The sequence below is a fragment of the Sylvia atricapilla genome, chromosome 2 (assembly GCF_009819655.1).
Source record: "Sylvia atricapilla isolate bSylAtr1 chromosome 2, bSylAtr1.pri, whole genome shotgun sequence".
In the NCBI taxonomy this organism is placed as follows: Eukaryota; Metazoa; Chordata; class Aves; order Passeriformes; family Sylviidae; genus Sylvia; species Sylvia atricapilla.
In genome coordinates, this window is record NC_089141.1 from 109137348 (window position 1) to 109157129 (window position 19782).

The 19782-nt window shown below is 44.0% G+C and overlaps 1 protein-coding gene across 1 annotated transcript in view; it reads right to left on the minus strand.

The window, feature by feature from the left end:
- EFHC2 (EF-hand domain containing 2) overlaps positions 1-6656 on the minus strand; it is a 54171-nt gene extending 47515 nt beyond the window's left edge. Inside the window, exons 1-4 of the mRNA XM_066340552.1 lie at positions 6433-6656; positions 5556-5759; positions 4599-4698; positions 2821-2949 (exon numbers count right to left, since the gene is read on the minus strand). Coding sequence (XP_066196649.1) covers positions 2821-2949; positions 4599-4698; positions 5556-5759; positions 6433-6656 — 657 coding nt within the window. The remainder of the gene's footprint in view (positions 1-2820; positions 2950-4598; positions 4699-5555; positions 5760-6432) is intronic.
- Positions 6657-19782: the final 13126 nt, after the last annotated feature.

Sequence of the window (19782 nt, forward strand, 5' to 3'; positions counted from 1 at the left end):
ACAGAAAACTCAACTTCCATCCATGAGCAGCAATCCTGACTTGTTAGCTCTTCTCACTCTGCTGTCCTTCCCTTTCTTGCCCTCTCAAATCCTGAAAATATTTTATTTGGGAAAGCAGAGAAGACCCCCTGCACCCTGGGACACCCACTAAGGGGAGAGAAAGGCCTTTAGAGCTGTGCCCTCCCTGGGACTGGGGGAACATGAGGGAAGACAAGGATGAACTGCGAGGAACTGATGTTATGGGGGAGAAAAGTAAAGGTAGAAGAAAAGGCTGGGCAGCAAAATTTTTCACAGCAGCACCAGAGCAGGATGTCAGTAAAGTAGCAGTGGAACAAAATTGCCTCCCCACTCCATTTGGAAGACTGAGCATCACTGATCAGCACACACATATGTGTAAAACACTACTCCCCCGAAAGGTGCAGACAGTTCTAAGTTAATATCATAAATCAAAAATTCCTTTTTCATGATGGCAACATTCAAGTGCTCCAAGATAACGTAACACACACCCAGCAGAGCAGTTCTGGGAACAAGTGACAGCAGTGAAACTGCAAAACCTGAAAGTACTCAAGCAGTTATTTCATTCTGCCAGTATGAAAGAGTCAGGAATGTGAAAGGCAGGGAACCAGCCCCACAGCACAGAACTATCAACACTGCTCTGTAGGAACTCCTGCACTTTGGGGGTCACAGTCTGCACTGTTCACCTGCCCCCAGGTGCTCCAAATCCAATGGCACAAGACAGAGCTGCTGACATAAACAGCCCAATCACTGCTTTAGCTTAACCTTGCTGAAAATCCTTTTGCACACCACTTTTGCAAGGACAGCAGCATGAAAAAGAATACTTACTATTTTTACAAATCATTATTTTTAATACCATGACTATCAAATCAATGGCTATACCCTTGCTTAGGTTAAAAAAAAAAAGCTGAGCTAGCTGAGCACTCTTTGAAACAGTTATTGCAAAGGAATAAGGTTCACATACTGGGGTCAGAAAGCATCAGAGCTATGGAAGTATATCCCCAAAGAAGATACTTTAAGGTAAGCAGTGTTTTGAACAAATGTAGTTAAAAGAGCATGCAAAAAGTATCATAATTTAAAGAATAATACAAAGGAAACAGAAATTTACTCCTCAAGATATAACTCAAGAACAAGAGTTATAAAATAAAAGAGAATGAATAAATGAATAAAAGAGAAAATCAATAAAAGGAAATGCTTGTCTGCAGACTAGGAGCTCATGGGTCCCCCTACCAGAGCATTGCTCGAGCCAGGAATTTCAATAGATACATTTACAGGAGTGATGCCCAAAATTAAATATTTTACATCAGCACAGCTCTGTGAGTTGTGAATATAAAACGTCATGTTTCAGTGTGAGTACTGACATTTAGGCATCAGGAGCAGAGCTTCATGTGGTTATCCCACCTCTCCCACAAGAAATGAGGACAGGTGCTCCCCTGGAATCTGGAAGAGCCAGGCACTGACAGGGGCTTTGTAACACATCTGCACTCGGGATGGTTTCTTCTCTCTCCTTTGGGTGCTGCTGAACTTCCCTTTCTGCTTTTGTTTCTTTTTAAAATAATTTTCTTATTCTGTAAGCTGAGAAAGAGCTGAGGAGAAGTCAGAAAGGAAGGGAGCTTTCTGCATTTATCAGTGCAAATGTACAATAACCAGAGTCAAGCTGAATTTTAAAAGGGGATTTTCCTAGGCAGACATATCTGATTTATAATGAAGGTGCTACAGAACACATCCACTTTCTGGCACAGCAAGTTTTTTAATTATTTTCCCCCTATTAACAAAGCATGTGTTAGGGAGAAAGGCACACTTAGTGAAGCACAGTGAGGGTGGCAATTTTCCTGAGCAAAGGAAAGCTTTTCATGTCCTCAAAACTTCTTCTAGAAGAATTTACTGTTCATATATTTTTGAGGTTTATCAGCAGAAGTATGGCAAAGTGTTTATCAAAGTAATCCAGGTCTGACTCTGCTGGAATTTCCAGAATTTAGGGCTAAAATCACAATATCCTTAAAATTTTGTATGAAAAATACATGATGAAAAAGGCTCAATTCTGTTAGGAATCTTTTGTGTCATTCCTGTAACTTTTTGGGGGGTTGACAAAAAGACTATTTTAGATTCCTAATCACATAATTAATTATCCTCTTCTTCCAAAAAGCACCTAGATCTATAGACAAAAAAAAAATCTCTTCTCAAAATTTGTATAGTTATTTCCTAAAAAAAAAAAAAAAAAAAAAAAAAAAAAAGTTTAAGAAGGAGTTTTCTTAAAATTGAGGATCACAAAAGAGGAAAATCACATTTTGGAAACTTCAGCTAATGAACTCAGTCCACATCCGGCCTAAAATAGTGACAGAACATCATGCTACCTCCACACTGAATGACTTCTAACAGAAACCTTTTAGGGAGCAGGGAAAGAGCTTGAATATGTCTGCTGTGCTAATGCAGCTCAGCTGAACAGGCTGCAGATCTGCTGAACAAAGCTGGACATTTTCTGTGCAGTGAGCCTGAAAAACACTGAGGAGCCACTCAGTAGTGACTAATACAAAGGTCAGGGTTCTCTGACTGCAGCTCTTGGCTTTGCAAACTCAGCCCCTGCAGTCCTCGGGGAAGGCTGCCTTGTGCTCACTCCATCTTCCTCTGTAACAGAGTCACAGCAAACTCCCCAGGGAGCTGCACATTCCAGCTGAACCAAACAGCTGGAAACCTCCCAGCACAGCAGCTGGAGTGATGGGAGAGCCCTCAGTGGGCTCTCAGAAGCTACATTTTTAACTCAGTCCCACAGGGAGCTATGGCAGGAGTGGCAGCATAGTTCTGTACCCAGTATCCATCTGTAATTCCCACCTGGAGAATTACACTGTGGATGTCCTGCTCAAACCCTGTATCAGGAGGAACTGTGGCATCTCTGAATTTTTCCAGGCTGCTGATAAAGTCCCCTGGCTGCTTTAGCTAAATGATAGAAATAAATGCAAACGCTACACACCGTGCAAGACAAATTCATGTGACTGATTTCCAACTTTTTTGTCACCCCCTGCTCACTGCAGAGGTCTCAGGATGTTCAGGGGTTAAGTGGTGCTGGCAAAGGAGGAACACCCTAAGACACTGTTGCCAGCAACTCTGGTGCCACTCCAAAAATACCACAAAACAAGGTCCATTAACACCAGTAGTGTGGATCAGTACAGGAAAGGCATGGGATCTATTGCAGTAGAGCCAGAGGAGAGGCAGAAAAATTAGCAGGGGGCTGGAGCACCTCTCCTCTAAGGACAGGCTGAGAGAGGTGGCATTATTCAGCCCAAAGAAGAGAAGAATCCAGGGAAACCTTATTGTGCCCTTTCTTCAAGGGGGAGCATAAGAATGATAGGGACAGACCTTTTAGCAGAGCCTGTTGCAACAGGACAAAGGGTAACAGTTTTAAGTGAAAAGAGAGCTGATGCAGGCTAGGTGTAGAGAGGAAATTCTTAACAATGAGGGTGGTGAAACACTGGGACAGCTTGCCCAGAGAGGTGGTGGATGCCATTCCTGGAAACATTCAAGGTCAGGTTGCCCTGAGTAACCTAATCTAGCAGAAGGTGCTCTGCGCATGACAGGGGGATTGGCTTGGATGACCTTTAGAGGTCTCTTCCAGCCCAAACCATTCTGTGATTCTGAGAAGACAACAGGTGGATAAAGGAAAGGGCCCAAAATGCAGCCACGAAGGGCAGGTCCAAGAAGACTTGGGAGTTGTAAACACACAGAGATCTGGAGAGAAGGGCTGAGGGGTAGGAGGTAGTGGAAGGGGTTCAAGGAAAGATAGCCAGGGAAAGAAGAAAGGACAGCAGGCACATTCACTTATAAAGAGTTTGCCAAATGTTCTTGGTCTAGAAAACCAATGTCCTGTATTCTGGGTTACAGAGCAGCAGCAAATATTTCAAGCAGGAAATATAGAGACAGCCACAGGAGCACAGTTGAGGGCAATTCCAAGGTTCTGCAATAAACAAGGAAGATGTGGAATTTCTGCTGTGCCCACTAAAGTTTGGAACAGAATTTTTCTGCAGTTTTTCAAGGATGAAGTTTCCCCCCTGAGATCTGTAAGGGTATTGTCCCATCCTCTAAGAAACGCCATGGAGAATTTGCTGCACACAATTTTCTCTCTGAGAGGGATTTCAAACATCAGGCAAGAAAACACACTGGTCAGGCAGCACTTGGCAGATCTGACCCACATGAATCCGTGTTTCTCACCCTCCTCCTTAGCTGCTGACACAGGCAAGGACATCAATCCAGTATCAGAAGGAGCAGATGCTTTTGAGAACAGCAAGCAAAAAAGAAAACACTAATAAAAGGAGTACTTGTGCTGTAAGCAGGGCCATCCCTGACACAGTCTAGGCGCCAAATGCACAAACTTTTTCTTGTAGTAACAGAGCAAACCTTTTACATGCTGTGTTTCCACCATATGCTCAAAATACCTCCACTGCTAGATCTCCTCCTCACCCACAAAAACACAGGCACTGCTGATGAGCAGCTGATCTTTGGACTTCTGTTTTAAATGAGGTGAAGGGGTTTTTTTTGACGAATGGACTTCTGTGTATACAAACTACTACAATTTTGATTTTGAACACTACCTTAAAGCTCTGATTTCCTGGAGGCAGCCCAGCCACCTTATCAAACACATCCAAGGTAGACAGAACACACATGTACTCCCCTTCCAAGCCTTCTGGAGGTCTACAGATGAGGCAGGTGGAAGCATTAGGAGCAGAGACAAGAGAATTTCACTAGGGGCTTGAACAGTAATGAGTGGAATTAATACCCATAATTATAAACCAAGGGCTGATAGGAAAAGCAATCCCCTCTCCCCTGTGTATCCTTCTTCAGGGAATGCTTTGCCAGAGTTGTTTCTGTGCAATAAGAGGCGTTGATGCTGATGCTCACAGTCCTGACAGGTGGAAACACTTTCTTCCTTTTCAATTTATCTATAGCAGTGACATCTTTTTTTTCCTTTAAATATGTTACTCTCAGCTCCCTCTCAGGTGAGTTGTCATTATTAACTCCACTGTCTCAAGGATGACAAAAAGAGCAATCTGGAGCCCTAACAGGGGTCTAACCACGGTTATATAATGTTGTCTCGTGGCACTTTGTGACAGCTTTCACACCTTTAGTTCTCATAACATACTCACTGCATGCCCTTCAGCATGGGGTGTTCAACACTCTCTGTCAGTAACTCTTCCCAAGCATGTGAAGTTAAATCAATTAAGTTAAACTGAAGTTTGGAGAACAATAAAGCCACAGATGTATTCCTGAGCTGAGCTGTTCTGCCCCCACCCAGCAGGTACCAATGGCACACACCTATTCCAGGGCTGCTGACACTCAGCAGCCACCTCAAGTGTTATACACACAACCAGCCTTTAACAAAACAATCTCAATTCAGCAAGAGGCTGAGTATTCACCACCAGACCTTCTTTTTATCCCCCTTCCAAAACAACAGCATCCAGCTGTTTCCCGGGAAGAAGATGTCTGAAAGATCCTCACTCTCTCTAGGCTGGGAGTGCACGTATTTCTACACAATTTCATGCTCCCTGTACCTGGGCAGCTTTGTGTCTACCTGTCTCGTGTCTATCACAGAATCACAGAATGGCCTGTGTTGTAAGAGACCTAAAAGATCATCCAGTTCCAACGCCCTTTTCATGGGTAGGGACACCTTCCACTGCACCATGCTGCTCAGGGCTGCACCCAGCCTGGCCTGGAACACCTCCAGCAACGGGGTATTGACGTGTTCTGTGGGCAACCTTGGCCACAACAAGCTTATAGTGTGAAAATGACATTCTCTTCCAGGTATAAAGAATAATTAACATTATTAAGAATGGTAAAATACGCTGTTTCATTTGCCTCCTGAAGGCACCAAGCTGGAGTGCTGTGCATTCTACTCTTACCCCCCACACTGCTCCACAATACAGTGTATTCAGCGAATTAATTCCTACCTATCCTTGATGAAAAATTTTGAAGTAGCGATGGCAGCCTTCTCTTTTGTTTGCTGCAATAAACTTACCATCTTGTCTATTTAGCCTGCATTAATGGTACTGGCAACCCTGAAACTGCACATCAGCATCCCTGTCACTGCCCTCTCTGGTAAAGCCTTTGTGGTTTATGTAGAGGGTACCTGTCTCTCCCTGTTTCGTTCTGTTAGAGAGCAACGAGAGCTCCAACTGCCCCGGAGCAGCTGCCAGATCACAGAACCAGTGAGGTCGGAAAAGATCCCTGAGACCATCGAGTCCAGCCAGTGACTGATCACCGCCGTGTCACCCGGACCGCGGCACCGAGCGCCACCTCCAGCCTTTCCTTAAACACCTCGGGGCCCGGTGACTGCACCGCCTCCCGGGGCAGCCCATTCCGATGGCTGATCAGCCTTTCCGTGAAGGCTCCTGGCGCCCAGCCCAAACCTCCCCTGAGGCGCAGCTCTACCCTCGGCTCCTCCCGCCCCGCCGCCCCCTCAGCCCGCCGCTGAGGCCGGCCGAGCTCAGCGCTCCCAGCGGCGGGGCAGCCCCGGCCCGGCCCCCGCGGCTCGGGCAGGCCAGGAGGGCGGCCAGGAGGGCGGCCAGGAGGGCGGCCAGGAGGGCGGCCAGGAGGCCGCCCCGGCGCTCACTCACGTTGCGGCGGCAGAAGCCGGGCAGCGGCGGCAGCGCCATGGCCGCCCTCAACCGCCCCCGCCGCCCGGCGACCGCGCGGCGTGACGTCATGGGCCGTGACGTCACGGGGCGGGGAGAGGCGCGCGGGCTGAGCCCGAGCCGCTCATCCCGAAGTGTTCATCCCGAAGTGTTCATCCCGAAGTGTTCATCCCGAAGTGTTCATCCCGAAGTGTTCATCCCGAAGTGTTCATCCCAAAGGGTTCATCCCGGATTGTTCATCCCGAAGGGTTCATCCCGAATTGTTCATCCCGGATTGTTCATCCCGAAGTGTTCATCCCAAAGTGTTCATCCCGAATTGTTCATCCCGGATTGTTCATCCCAAAGTGTTCATCCCAAAGTGTTCATCCCGAAGTGTTCATCCCGGATTGTTCATCCCAAAGTGTTCATCCCAAAGTGTTCATCCCGAATTGTTCATCCCGAAGTGTTCATCTCAAAGTGTTCATCCCGAATTGTTCATCCCGAATTGTTCATCCCGAATGGTTCATCCCGAAGTGTTCATCTCAAAGTGTTCATCCCGAATTGTTCATCCCGAATTGTTCATCCCAAATTGTTTATCCCAAATTATTCATCCCAAATTGTTCATCCCGAACTGCTCAATCCCAAAGTGTTCATCCCAAATCGTGCATCCCGAACTGCTCATCCCGAATTGTTCATCCCAAATTGTTCATCCCGAACTGCTCCATCCCAAATTGGTCATTGCAACCCACTCATCTCAAATTGTTCATCCCGAACCACTCATCCCAAACTTCTCTGTCCCAAACCACTCATCCCGACCCGCTCATCCCAACCCACTCCATCCCGGGATATGGCCCAGGGAGCTGAAGGCAGGACCCAACTTCCTCTGCAGGAGCCCCTCAGGGTGCCCCAGGATGGGCCCAGAGTCAGAAGTAACAAAGTAGAAAAAAATCCATTCTTATTAATATATATATATATATATATATTTAGTTAGTATATATATATAGATATATACTAATTAAATATATATAATATATTAGTATATATATTTAGATATATATTATATATTATATATATAGATATATTTTATATTATTATAAAATATATCTAAATATTATGTGTGTACATAATTTATACTGTTTTCATTATAATAGAAAAACATAACATAAATGTGTCATAACATATAGAATATATATAACATATATTGATATTGTATTTATTACACATCATTATTTACCAAATGCTAAATACGTATTAAATCAAACACCAGCACACACTAAATCAATTTCTTCAATTTTTCAGGATTAATGGCCATTTTCCTCAGGAATCTCTCAAATTTTGGAGAAAAGGAGGCTCAAGGGTGACCTTATGACTGGGTGACCAGGGAGTGTTTGGTCAGAAGTCAGACTTGATGATCTCAGAGGTCTTTTTCAACCTAAAGGATTATCTGAAAATTGACCTCAGGCCCAAAGCTTTGCCTTGCCCCCTTTCTCTCTCCCACCTGGCGAGGAGCAGTGACCCCACTGGACGGGGTGCCCCCAAATACTTCTGGAACTGGGGTCACAGATGGGGCAAATCCCACTGCATTTGCCATTTTCTGCACCAATTAATTTTTAATGTTTTTTGTTTTGTGACTTTTACACAGCCCATTTTACTCTGGGGCCCTGTCAGGCTTGGGGGAGGGGGAAGTGGGATGCTTTTACAGCTTTTTGTTTGGGTTTTTTTGCATTTTAGTCCCCTGGGATGGGGAAACTGGGTCAGTGGGTTTCCACCTTCTGGTTTCCCAGCGCTGTACTCCACATCTGCATTTGCATTTCGTGTGGAAAGGTAAACATTTAAAAGATATTTTAATTGAAAATTAGAGAAACCATCATTTTAATCACATTCATTTCGTACAGTGGGTGGTATTATGCAAGAATTTAAATTTCAAACAGAAAATACAGTGAGAGTTTCTCACGGATGGCTGGTGGGGGGAAGGGTTGTTTCTTTCTTTAATGGAAGTAACATTTTCCTTGTTAATAAGGGAGGATGCATTCCAGATCACTTCCAAAGCCAGTTCCAGAGAACAGCAACTATGCTATGTTATGTTCCTCCATTTTAAGTAAAGCTGTTCATTGATTATTTTTTTTTTAATTAGACTGCTTTTTACAGAAAAATTAGTTTATGGATAAAATAACTTAAACCTAAATATTCGAGTTCTGATCTGCCATCACTCTGTCTCAGAGGAACTGTACTTCAGCTGCTGAATGTCCTTATTCTCATGGATGGAGAGGATCTCCCCTGCCATATTTCATACTCTATGATGCATCAGACCATGAAATTCCCATAATGTGTCATCCCTCCTCCCCCAAACAGAGGCTCATGGAACAGCATGGGAGATGTGCTCAGTCTGAGCAAGCCTGGGAGAGACTCCCCATCCAGTCCCCAGGGAGCATTTGTGAAGAATTCACTCTCTGGATTGGAATTTTGCCAAAAAATGTTCCGATTTCCAAAGCTGTCATTTATGGGAAAATTATTTTAGAGGGTTTTTTTGGGGTGAGTTGGGTTGTTGGGGTTTTTTTTTTTGGGGGGGGGGGGGGGGATGTTGCCAGATTTTGAGAAGGAAGGAAGGAAGGAAGGAAGGAAGGAAGGAAGGAAGGAAGGAAGGAAGGAAGGAAGGAAGGAAGGAAGGAAGGAAGGAAGGAAGGAAGGAAGGAAGGAAAGAAGGAAAGAAGGAAAGAAGGAAAGAAGGAAAGAAGGAAGGAAGGAATTGGTATCTCCAATTCGTTCAATTTTTGTGGCTCATTGTGTAACAGGATGGTTGAAATGTCTTATTATCCCCTCTGATATCAATAATAATATCTCAATATCCCCTCTGAGATCAATAATAAACTGTTGCTCCAAGGTTTCAGGGAATAGGGGCAGAGGCTGCATGTGAAAAACTTGCAAAGAAAACAGCAGCCCTGCTGGAGGAAGGTCAGTAAAATGCAGAGTATCACTAGAGCCCAGTGCATTTCCAGCAGAAAATCCTGTGAATTGTCCCTAAACCCTCAAGTCAGATCTTTCTGCACCTCTGCCTCCTCCAGTAAAGGAGCCACAGGAGAAGGGAAACATCTTCCTTGTGCAGCAAACCACCACTGCAATTTGATGTTTTTTACCAGTCTTCAATCATTTTGTTTTCCTTCAAATGAGGAAAAAAAAATAATATAATCTACTTTAGAACACAATTGCTTCTTTCTACATTACCTTCTCTTTGGGGTTTCTCTCACATGTTTATCTTTTTTGTTCCTTGCTGTGTTCACTCAGTAGTACAGACCGAGTGAAAACAAATTAATTTTAATGCCTTTTCTGGGAAAAATGAAAGTACTCCAGGAAAACCAATTTTGATAAAAGCTTTTTATTAAATGAAGATTGTTAATGACAACAACAGTAAGCAGTTGGCAGTAGTAAATTAACTGTGTGTTCTGACTACTCTGCAGATGATAGTGGTGGATGTACATAGGACTGCATAAGTTGTACAGTTCAAAGAGGGAGAAAGCAGGAGGGATGCTAAAGCTGGGGAAAACATGGGAAATGCTGTTTTTGTGATAAAAAGACAGCTATTCTAGCCTCTTCGTGTTGAGATTGAGTTTTACTGGCAAACTTCAAATGAGTGGGGGAATACAAATTGTAAAGTGAGCCACCCAAAACTTTCCAAAGAGGCTTAATTAAAAAAAAAATCCTGGCTTTCACTCTGCCCAGATGCTGCAGGCTTAGTCCATTTGTATGAGTGGAAGGCTGGGTCTGACCAAGCTCTGGATTTTACAATAGAAAAATTTAGAAAGAAGAGGAGACCAGGAAGGTTTGACTAAAATCAGCATAATTTAGCTTGTCTGTGAAGACATGTCTCTACTTCTGTCATATGTGTGACTGACTTATCCTCTTCCTGGGACTGGTTTTACAGGCCATGTTAAGGCTGGGCTGCCCAAAATCAGATTGTTCCCAAGTTTCTCTGTTCAAAATGAATTATGACCCTACGTGGATCATCATAAAACCTGAACCAAAATTGAACTGTGGCATACACTTAATTAGGTACCAGAAATTAAGAATAGAAAATTACTATCTATTAATACCCTCTTCCTTAGGCCTGTCTTAGAAAAATGCTGAAGGCTGTAAGAGGCATTGCAGAAGTCACAGTGGGGTTGGATTGGGGGAATCAGACACAGCCCTGGGTGTGGCCAGCTCGTGTTGGGAGAAGGAGGGCAAACCCCAGGGTGGCTGTTCATTGTGCTGCACTGTGGGTCAGCTGCTACCTTCAGTGAACAGTCCCAGAAATATTGATTCCTTATGTTTTCCAGTGTCTTTTATCACCTCATTCATTTGGTTTTTACCAGTCAACGAACATGTAGCCCATGAAGCCAATTCTTCAGTGGCCAGAAAACAATGCTGAGACCACAGTGTTGGGGCTGCAGCTGTGGAGTGCTCCAGACACATGGGGGAAATCTGGCACCTTTGTGGCCATGGATCTGTGCTATCCATGAACATGGATACCTGGTGCATCATTCCTCCAGCTGCCTCCTGTCCCAGGAAGGCAAAGTGGAAAGAATGAATTTCCACTTCTCGTGGCCTGTAAGCTTTTCCTCCTGGTGATGCCAGGGGGAGAGGAAAATAGAAAGACAGTCCCAGCCATTTGGGTCTCACTGGAGAGTTTCCTTAGCTGGAATGACCTTTCCATGGCAAATTGCTCCAATTCAGCCTGCTCCACCAAGGCACATTTGCACATGAACCACTCAAGGAGATGTGCCATGCCCTTTGGGGACAGAGGTATTGGGCAGGGATGAGGGATGGAGGCACAGTGTCCCCACAGGTGCTGCCTGCCTGACACAGCCTGTGTGTGAGGGGCCCTGCACCAGCCTGGTTTTCCTGTCCTTGTGTCCCCACCCCATCACCCCATCCCACAAACTCCTCAGCCTCTGAAAACCTGATGGAAGAAGTGCTCTGTCTCACAGAACAAGCTCAGTGGGCAAGTTTCACTTTGCTGTGCCTGTTTGAAGTCCTATGAAGTTCCTGCTCCCTCATCTGATACCCAGCTCTTTTACATAAGGTGTGAGCTTCTCAGGGGATATTTGCAATCAGTCTGATTTCCGTGTCATGGAAGTCAGGGACACTGTGAGGGGCCACTTCCCTAAGCCCCCCCACACTTCTGAAAGTACATGAAAAGAGGAATATTCTGGGCCTGGTAGATAGCTTTGAGTTGCCCCTGCTGCATATATTCAGTGAGATCTGCATCAGGGAGTAGCTGTTCACTTCCTCTTCACCCTCCTTACGTGGGCTGATTTGAGATGCAGGCACACTGGTAAAATGAACCTGACAGAAAAGCTTCTAATTTAATTCAGAGCAGAATGCAGATTTTTTTTTTCCTCAATTAAGCTATAGATATGCATTTAATACAGCACGCAGTAGTTTCTGGGAAGAGTTGGAAAAACTTGTAAGACACCCAACACCGATGGGAATGAGGTACGAACATGGAGCTTGGTAGCAATGTAACCACAAAGTGCAGCTGAGGCCTCCCAGTTGTGTGTCACCTCTGCAAGAGCCAGGCAATGTCACCCCTGCAAGAGCCAAGCAGCCTTCCTCTCTCCAGATAACATCACCTTCAGGGTGAGGACAAATCCCTTGGGAACACAGACCCCCCAGGGCAGGGAGACACAGTGACTCCCACAGCCCAGACAGTCCCAGGAGAGTCAGGGAAATGCTGCTGTCACTCAAGTGCAGCACCCAGAGCCCTGTCAGACACTGCAGAACGAGTGGGGAGCTGCTCTCATGGGGACAATTGAAGAGGGAGGCAGCTGTTTCCCTCCTGACTGTACTTATTTTCCTTCCCTCACTCCAGACCTGTCTGGGATGTCAATGGGGCTGAACTTATGCAGGTCAAACATTTCCTGACTTCCCTTTCACAAAAACGAGGGGTTTGGCTCAGCAGAAGTGTCCATACACCTTCCCTCCTTCCCATCAGGGGTGTAACTTGCCACCAGCCTGACTCTCCATGCCCATTATCAAAGCTCTCTCATCCAGCCAGGGAAGCACTACAAGCCCCTAAGAAAGCCCAGCCCTGTCTCTGTTCAGCCAGATTTACCAGTCTGCTCCCTTCTGCCTAGGAAAATTCTGTCTTCCCCAAGCCTTGCAAGTTGCCTGGAGGATAAGCCATCAGCTGAGGCTGCATGAGTGATCAATTCCTCCCTCTTCTCCCATCCATTTTCAAGGTTCATCTTTGTAGCTTTGTAGCTAACAGATAAAACAACAAAAAAACCCCACCGACCATATTTAAAATTCCCATTTCAATAGATAGATAGATAGATAGATAAATAGATAGATAAATAGATAGATAAATAGATAGATTACAATCAATTACCAGAAACTGCTATTGATCAAGGCTGGTTTAGAATTATACTTGCTTTCACGATCAAGCTTACAGTACAATTTGCCCTGCATTCATCATCTATTTCAATCAAAATGAGAGGGGAGGAAATGCCACTTATTTTAAATAAAAAGCTTTCAAGCTATTCTTGCAGGCTGCTTTGAGGATCTAGGACAGATCAAAGCTGCTTTGAGAATTCATCCATTCTGCTTCAAATATGATAGCTCATTGTCCATAGGAAAAAAAAAAAAATTAAGGCAGTCTAAGTTATCAAAGCAGCAAGTGGATTTTGGGTTTCCAAGATGTGGTCTCAAAATTGGTGAGGCCTGCCAGGATAATAGCAGAACAGGAGTGACGGTAATCCCCGCTGTCACAGAGACCAGGACATTGGCAATTGCAGGCACTACACCAGAAATCTTTTCTTAATCGAGCTCTGTCTTAATGATACCTGAGTCATCTGTATGGATCAAAAGTCTTGGTCAATACCAGCTTCTCAAAAGGGGCTGAAATCGGTCACTTATGAATAGATTAGGAATTGAGGTTTACCCCAAACCTAATTCCTTTGCTGATTAGGACTTTATTCTAACTTCCAGCCTAAGGGCACTCTTGAGAAACAGATCCTTTTGATCCTTGTTTTGGCATTGTCCTTTGAAGAATGTATCTTTTTTTTGCCATCCAATGCCTTCTCCTTACACAATGGCAGATAGCAATCACATCTCCCTTTAGCTTTTGGCCAAGTTTAGTGAACCAGACTTTTTGGCACACTGCCTGTGTGATAGTTCATGTTTCTCCTGAACTCCCAGCTCTGCTTTTTCCTCTGCCTGTTCCAGTCCGTGTGTGCCTTCCTTGAATAAAAAGCAACAATGCACAATAACCCAAAAGAAGTCTCTCTCACCAGTGTGCTGCACTGTTCCAGTTACTCTCATCTCTGCTTTCCTCTGCTCTGTCTTCTCAATATTGCTTTTCAATATTTCTTTCCCCTGCCTTCCTGCTTTCTTGGGTTTGTGCTTCCTCTTGACCCTTCCCATTCCCACTTGTTCTGCTTCTTTTCTTCACTGCTGCTTTTCTCATAGAAGGCCAAAATAAGTGAGAAAAATGCCGGGTCCTCCTTTCCAAACCTGTTGATTGAACGTGCTGAAGAGCAGGTGATCTGCAGGGAACAGGATTTATTGGGCTGTTAGCTCGAATGGAGATGTCTGGCTCAGCCTGCCGAGTCTCTGAGCACAATTTCTCTCTGCACAGCTCCACTGCTGCTCTTCCTCTCTCTAAGTGCACTTTGAAGGGCTTTGCTTTTGTATCAGTGTGTGAGGAGTATGGGTAAGACCTAATTTCAGGGATGGGAGAAGCAGACTTCACTATATATCAGAGGTGGTTTCATGCCCTTATAATACATTTTTCAAGGCAACTGATCCTGATTCTTCACAGCTAACTTGGCTTCCATCCACTGAAATCAGAGCTGCTGTCCTGGTGGGGTTTTGTCTCTTTGTTTGGAGGCAACCTGTGATAGCACAGAAAGAAATGTCTTCCCCTGGAGTTCATTTTCAGCTTGTGATTAATACCAGTCCTTTTTATGAATGAGGTACTTATTTCGTTATGTTTCTACCTTAAAGGTGGGGCGAACTTCAGATCCTGTCAATGAAAGGATAAAGAAGGTTTAAATGAGAGAAAAAATTCTTCTGCCATGCCAGACATTTGCTGGTCACTAGCAAATTCCACACCACAGCAAGACCGTATTTATTTTTGTGTGCTAAATGTTGCAGCAAGATTAGTCCACAAATAAATAAATGAGTTGTGGTTCAATATTTAAAGGAATTTCAACTGGAACAAAACCTACCATGAGAGTTAAGACTGTACCAACTTCGACAGTGTCCCTTTAAATTACACTTAATAAATACCAGGGAACTGAAGTGTTCTGTGGTTGTGCATATATTTGTAACAAATGGTTGCACAAATATTTGGCTCCTAACGATGAACTAACTGGTATGACATTTGCCAGGGAAAATTAATTACTTTAACGTGTGTTGTATAAAATATGAGATAATCATGTAATGTATGTGTGTGCTGTAGAGTGTTGCTGAGTGACTAAGTTATTACCAAAGGAAATTTATGAGAAACAAACAAGAAACACTCAGAGATGCTGTAAATGTCATGCTATGCTCAAGGGCCTTTTGTGGCTGAATAATTTTTATGTGGATGAGGAGGACAAGATCATGCTGTGAAAAATCAAGTTAGAATGAGTTAATCTTTGTATTTGCACATAATTTTATTGGTATTTAATGTAGCTGTGATGTTTCTGTTTCGAATTGGAGGGACAGTTCATGGTGAAGATGACAAGATCAAATCAGACTGAACTGAGTGATCTCAGCATCAAATTTTAAGCAGTCTATGTTCAAGAAGAAAAGCTGCCTATTAAAGAAATGGGAAATAAAGTGGTCCTGATAGTCAAGTCATGGCTGCTGGTTTGGGCAAAATTTTACTGCCTAATTTATGTGACTTTTTGGAAGGGTGAAGTTAAACTCCCTTAGAGGTCTTGCCTGTGAAGAGGCACTTACTGCTCCACGCAGCTCTCAAGCAGTGAAGGGTCAGGGACTGCCAGGGCTCTGCCCTCCCCTCCCACCAGGATGCTCTGCAGGGTCTGCATGGGGCTGTGGGCAGCAGGGAGAAATGGAAAGCAGTGAACTGAACTGGAGAAATAGGAACTGGCAAGGGAAAAGCAGATACACACATCCCTTCTCAGGCTGAGAGTGTGGAGCGTGATAAACCTGACCTCTAAATGGCAGCAGGAAAAATCACATCCATTACATCCTGCCTCTTACCCCTAACTAAGAAATTCAGGGAGGGGAGCAGACTCACTCTTGAACAGATAGCAGAGTCATTTGAAAATAATAATAATAATAATAATAATAATAATAATAATAATAATAATAATACCACCCCCAACTCAACAAAGAAACAGAGCGGGTTGTTTCGAGGGGATCTTTAACCACCCTCATATTTCTGAAGGACATGATCAAGTAGGGCACAGCCCTTGGTGAGTGTCACCAGCGTTTTGGATGGCACCAGTGCAGAAAGCAGCTTCCCAGGTGGGGTTCCTGGAGTTCCTACCACGGGAGAGGAATAACTCAGGAATGTGAAAGGGAAGGACAGTGTTGATGAGAGAGTTACAGCATTTGTAAGCCTCAGGGAATGCAGGGAGGATAACATCAACCTCAAGGCAAAGGACTTGAAGGCAGCAGACTTAATACAGAGGATAAATTCTTTTGGGAATCAAATCCATGGAAAAAAGGAGTTCCAGAATGAGTTGAGGGTTTTCATTAAGAACAAAAAAAAAAAAAAAAAAAAATAAACAAAAGACTGTGGCAGCAAAATCAGAAAATATCCCAGTGTGTAGAAAGGATAGGGAATGCAGTATGAGATATCTGTGAAATCACAAGCTCTTCTATGATCTCAAGTGTAAGAAGGGAGAGTACAGAACATAGAAACTAGGTCAAATATCTAAAAATGAATGTAAAAAAAAGCTCAGCATGAGCATACAGAGACAAAATCAGAAAGTCTAAAACACAAAATAAAATACTTTTCCTATTCTTTGCTTATACTAATAAGGCATTTTAAGGGTATTTTTTTTTTTTAGTAACAAAAAGAGGAAACAAGGGAAGAATTACTCCATGGGTAGAAAAATCGGCAGATGATGCTGAGAAGCTCAGAAAGCTTAGTGCTTTTTTTAAAGTAGACTAGAAGGGAACAAATACAGTGCTTCTGTTAAAAGCTGAGGCAGGGAATTGTGAAGCCAGGGAATTAGAAACAATAGGGTCAGTGGGATGTTGTAAATGAGTGTATGCGCTGTTTCTCATCCAGGATATCTTGCTGTGTCTCTGCAGTTATGGCCTGGCAGGAACCTGGAAAGGTGAGGGGATGGATGGCCTCTCACTCACGGCAATCTGGCTCATCATTTGCTCCCAGGTGCACATTCAGGCTTGTCCCTGTGGCCCCTTTTCTCTCTGTACAGCTGGCAGCAGTGTCTTCACTCAGAAATGGCTGAGGAGATCTCAGGGTGGGAGAGGGTGGGATATTTTGTCTCTGGAGGTATCTGGGCCAGACAGGTTGGGAAGAAACACAGAAACTGTGTGAGGGGGTAACCACTGATTAAACTGCTTGTTGGTGAAAGAAGGATAAATAAGAATATCCAGCTTCAACATTAAATGAAGTGACGTGCAGCAACCCAAGCCCTGGGGCTGCTTGTGGTTCAGCCCTTCCAGCACAGCTGCTGGTTGTCCCATCAGTTGAGGAGAGGATGACATTTTCTTTAATCCTGCAAGGCTGTCAAAACAATGAAGCTTCATCCCCTCATTGTGTGGAACAGCCTTTCCCTCTTCTCATCCCCTGCCTCTCTGTATCACTGGGGAGGGGTTTGCTGTCTTACCATTAAAAAGTCAGAAATGCCAGGTCTACCTGCTCTTGGTTTTCTTAGCTTGTGCAGTTCTGATTGCTCCCTGTGTAAATCAGCTTCCTCACTTTTCATTTGAGCTTTTTTTCCCCCAACTTCTCTGACAATTGTCATGAATCATGCCTTACGTTTCTGTGTCTTGATAGAGAAAGGGCTGCCTCTGTTTTAAGGGAGAAAACCTGGTTGTTCTGAAGGGTGCTGGAGAACAGTCACCTACCATGAGATCCTTGAAATATCTCCTAGGAGAGAGCCAGAGCTCATTCCTGTCTGCAGAGAGATCTGAATAAGCTCCTTAAGTTAAATCAGCTCTTCTGAGCAGGTCTCTGCAGAGCATTAGGCTGACCAGAACCAGATCCAATATTCCAGGGGAATTGCTAAACCTTACTGACACTGAAATGTCATAGTATTGAACCTATTTTCTATTCCACTTCAAATATTCCCCAACATCCTGTTTGTGATTTGACCACTGGTTTACACTGTGAATTTCCAGGTGATTTTCCCAGTCTTTCTATGACTTTGCTGTCCGTGACTCAGGACCAAGCACTGTGCAGAAAGCTTCAGGTCACTCCATCTGCTGGACATCATTTTGCACAGATGAGAACCAGCACAGCTTTATTGTCCCACTGCCTTCATGCTCAGACTGGACAAAACTTCTGGGAATTCTTTTCTCTCCATTGGCTCAGCCTAACCTAGAAAATACTGTGTCACCTTCAAATGCTGCTTCCCCACCTCTTTTCTAGATCACAGTGAGATATTGCAAATACTACTCATTGATTTATACAATTCATTGGCATATTAATACAGGCTCTAAACCAAAAAAAAAAAAAAAACCAAAACCAAAAACAAAAACAAAAAAACCCAAAAAAACCAAAAAACTGAAAAAGCATTCCAGATGCAAATATAGCAGATGCCAGGATTAAAGGTTCTTATGTCATTGTGATTTAGTGATTTAAATCCCTCTGTGTAACAATACAGATTTTAGTCACAGGTATGTAAGGGCATTCCTGGGTTGTGTCTTCCAGTGCTGCAGGATTCCCATCATTAGGAAGTTTTCTGTATCCCCAATCCTAAATCTTCTTTACTTCAAAGCTGATTTGTCCTTGTTTTGATGGACATGATGAGCGAGTGATGATAATCCTCTTTTTAACAACCTTGTACCTACTGGAAGACGGAAGACAGATTTTCCGAGAACCTGATTTCAGCTTTAAAATAACTCTTCCAAATTATTTTGCTTCTGTACCACTTGGCCACAAAACAGGCAGTTTTCATAAAAGAAAGAGATAGGAATGACCATTTGAAAACCATCTCTATCCCTCTGCAACACAGGTTTAATCCTTTGGGAGGTGACCTGTCAGACATTAAATTGATACTCTTATTTACCGGTATCATGTGCAATCTGTCAATTCTTTTAGTGAGATCAAGGCTTGCAATTGTGCTCCAACAGAAATGTTTAGAGACTTTAACTGACTGGTGCCTCTGATCCCCTACTGAACTTGCAATGGCCTAAGTCACTGATTGCTGAGCCAAGGAAAGCTACATTAGGGAATCTGGGTAATAACACAATAGACTTCCTACTTCTTACAATGCTGGAAATTAGGAAAAGTGGTGCAGATAAACAACAAAACCAAAATACACTGATTTTGCAAGTCACTCAGGAGCATTTTCTCATTGGATGGGACTGATGCTGCCACTTCAGCTGTGTGTGTCTGGCCCTGGGTGTGTCTTCTCCTCTCTACAGAAAGAAACTTCTTGCACAAAACACCTTTTGCCTTCCCCGAAAAATGGAGCCTGTTTTTCATGGAACATGAGCCCTCTCTGAAATCCAGAATCAGTCAGCACTGCTGCTCATCCATGAGAAGGCTTTGGAAAGCCATGCAGCACCTGTGGATGCCTCACACCACCATTCCAGTTTAGATAATGGCTCTGGGGAGATCAAGTCCATCACTGCTCATTGTCTTGAAGAGGACCAAAGAAGAAGCAAGGAGAAAACAAGACTGTGTGTGTCTCCTGATGCTGAGCAGGCTGGAAGAAACCCAATCGCAAAACTGAGAATAATACACATTGCACAGGAATGGTATCACTATTAGAAATTTCAAGAAATGCTTGTGCTCAAATTTCACTCAGCAAACACCAGTTTTGCTCCTCAGGAGCAGCAAAAATGATGGGTAACAGCTGTGGGCACTGCCTTGTCACCCCCAAGTCAATAAGAATCAGGGCAATGCCCATCTGTGTGACCTGAGGAACAAAGCATGGTTTTATAAGCTTGACTGTCTTTCCCAAAATCCCCACACCACAACACAGGCAGTGCAGTGCTGCTCTCCCAGCCCCTGTGGCCACCAAGGGCCCAAAGC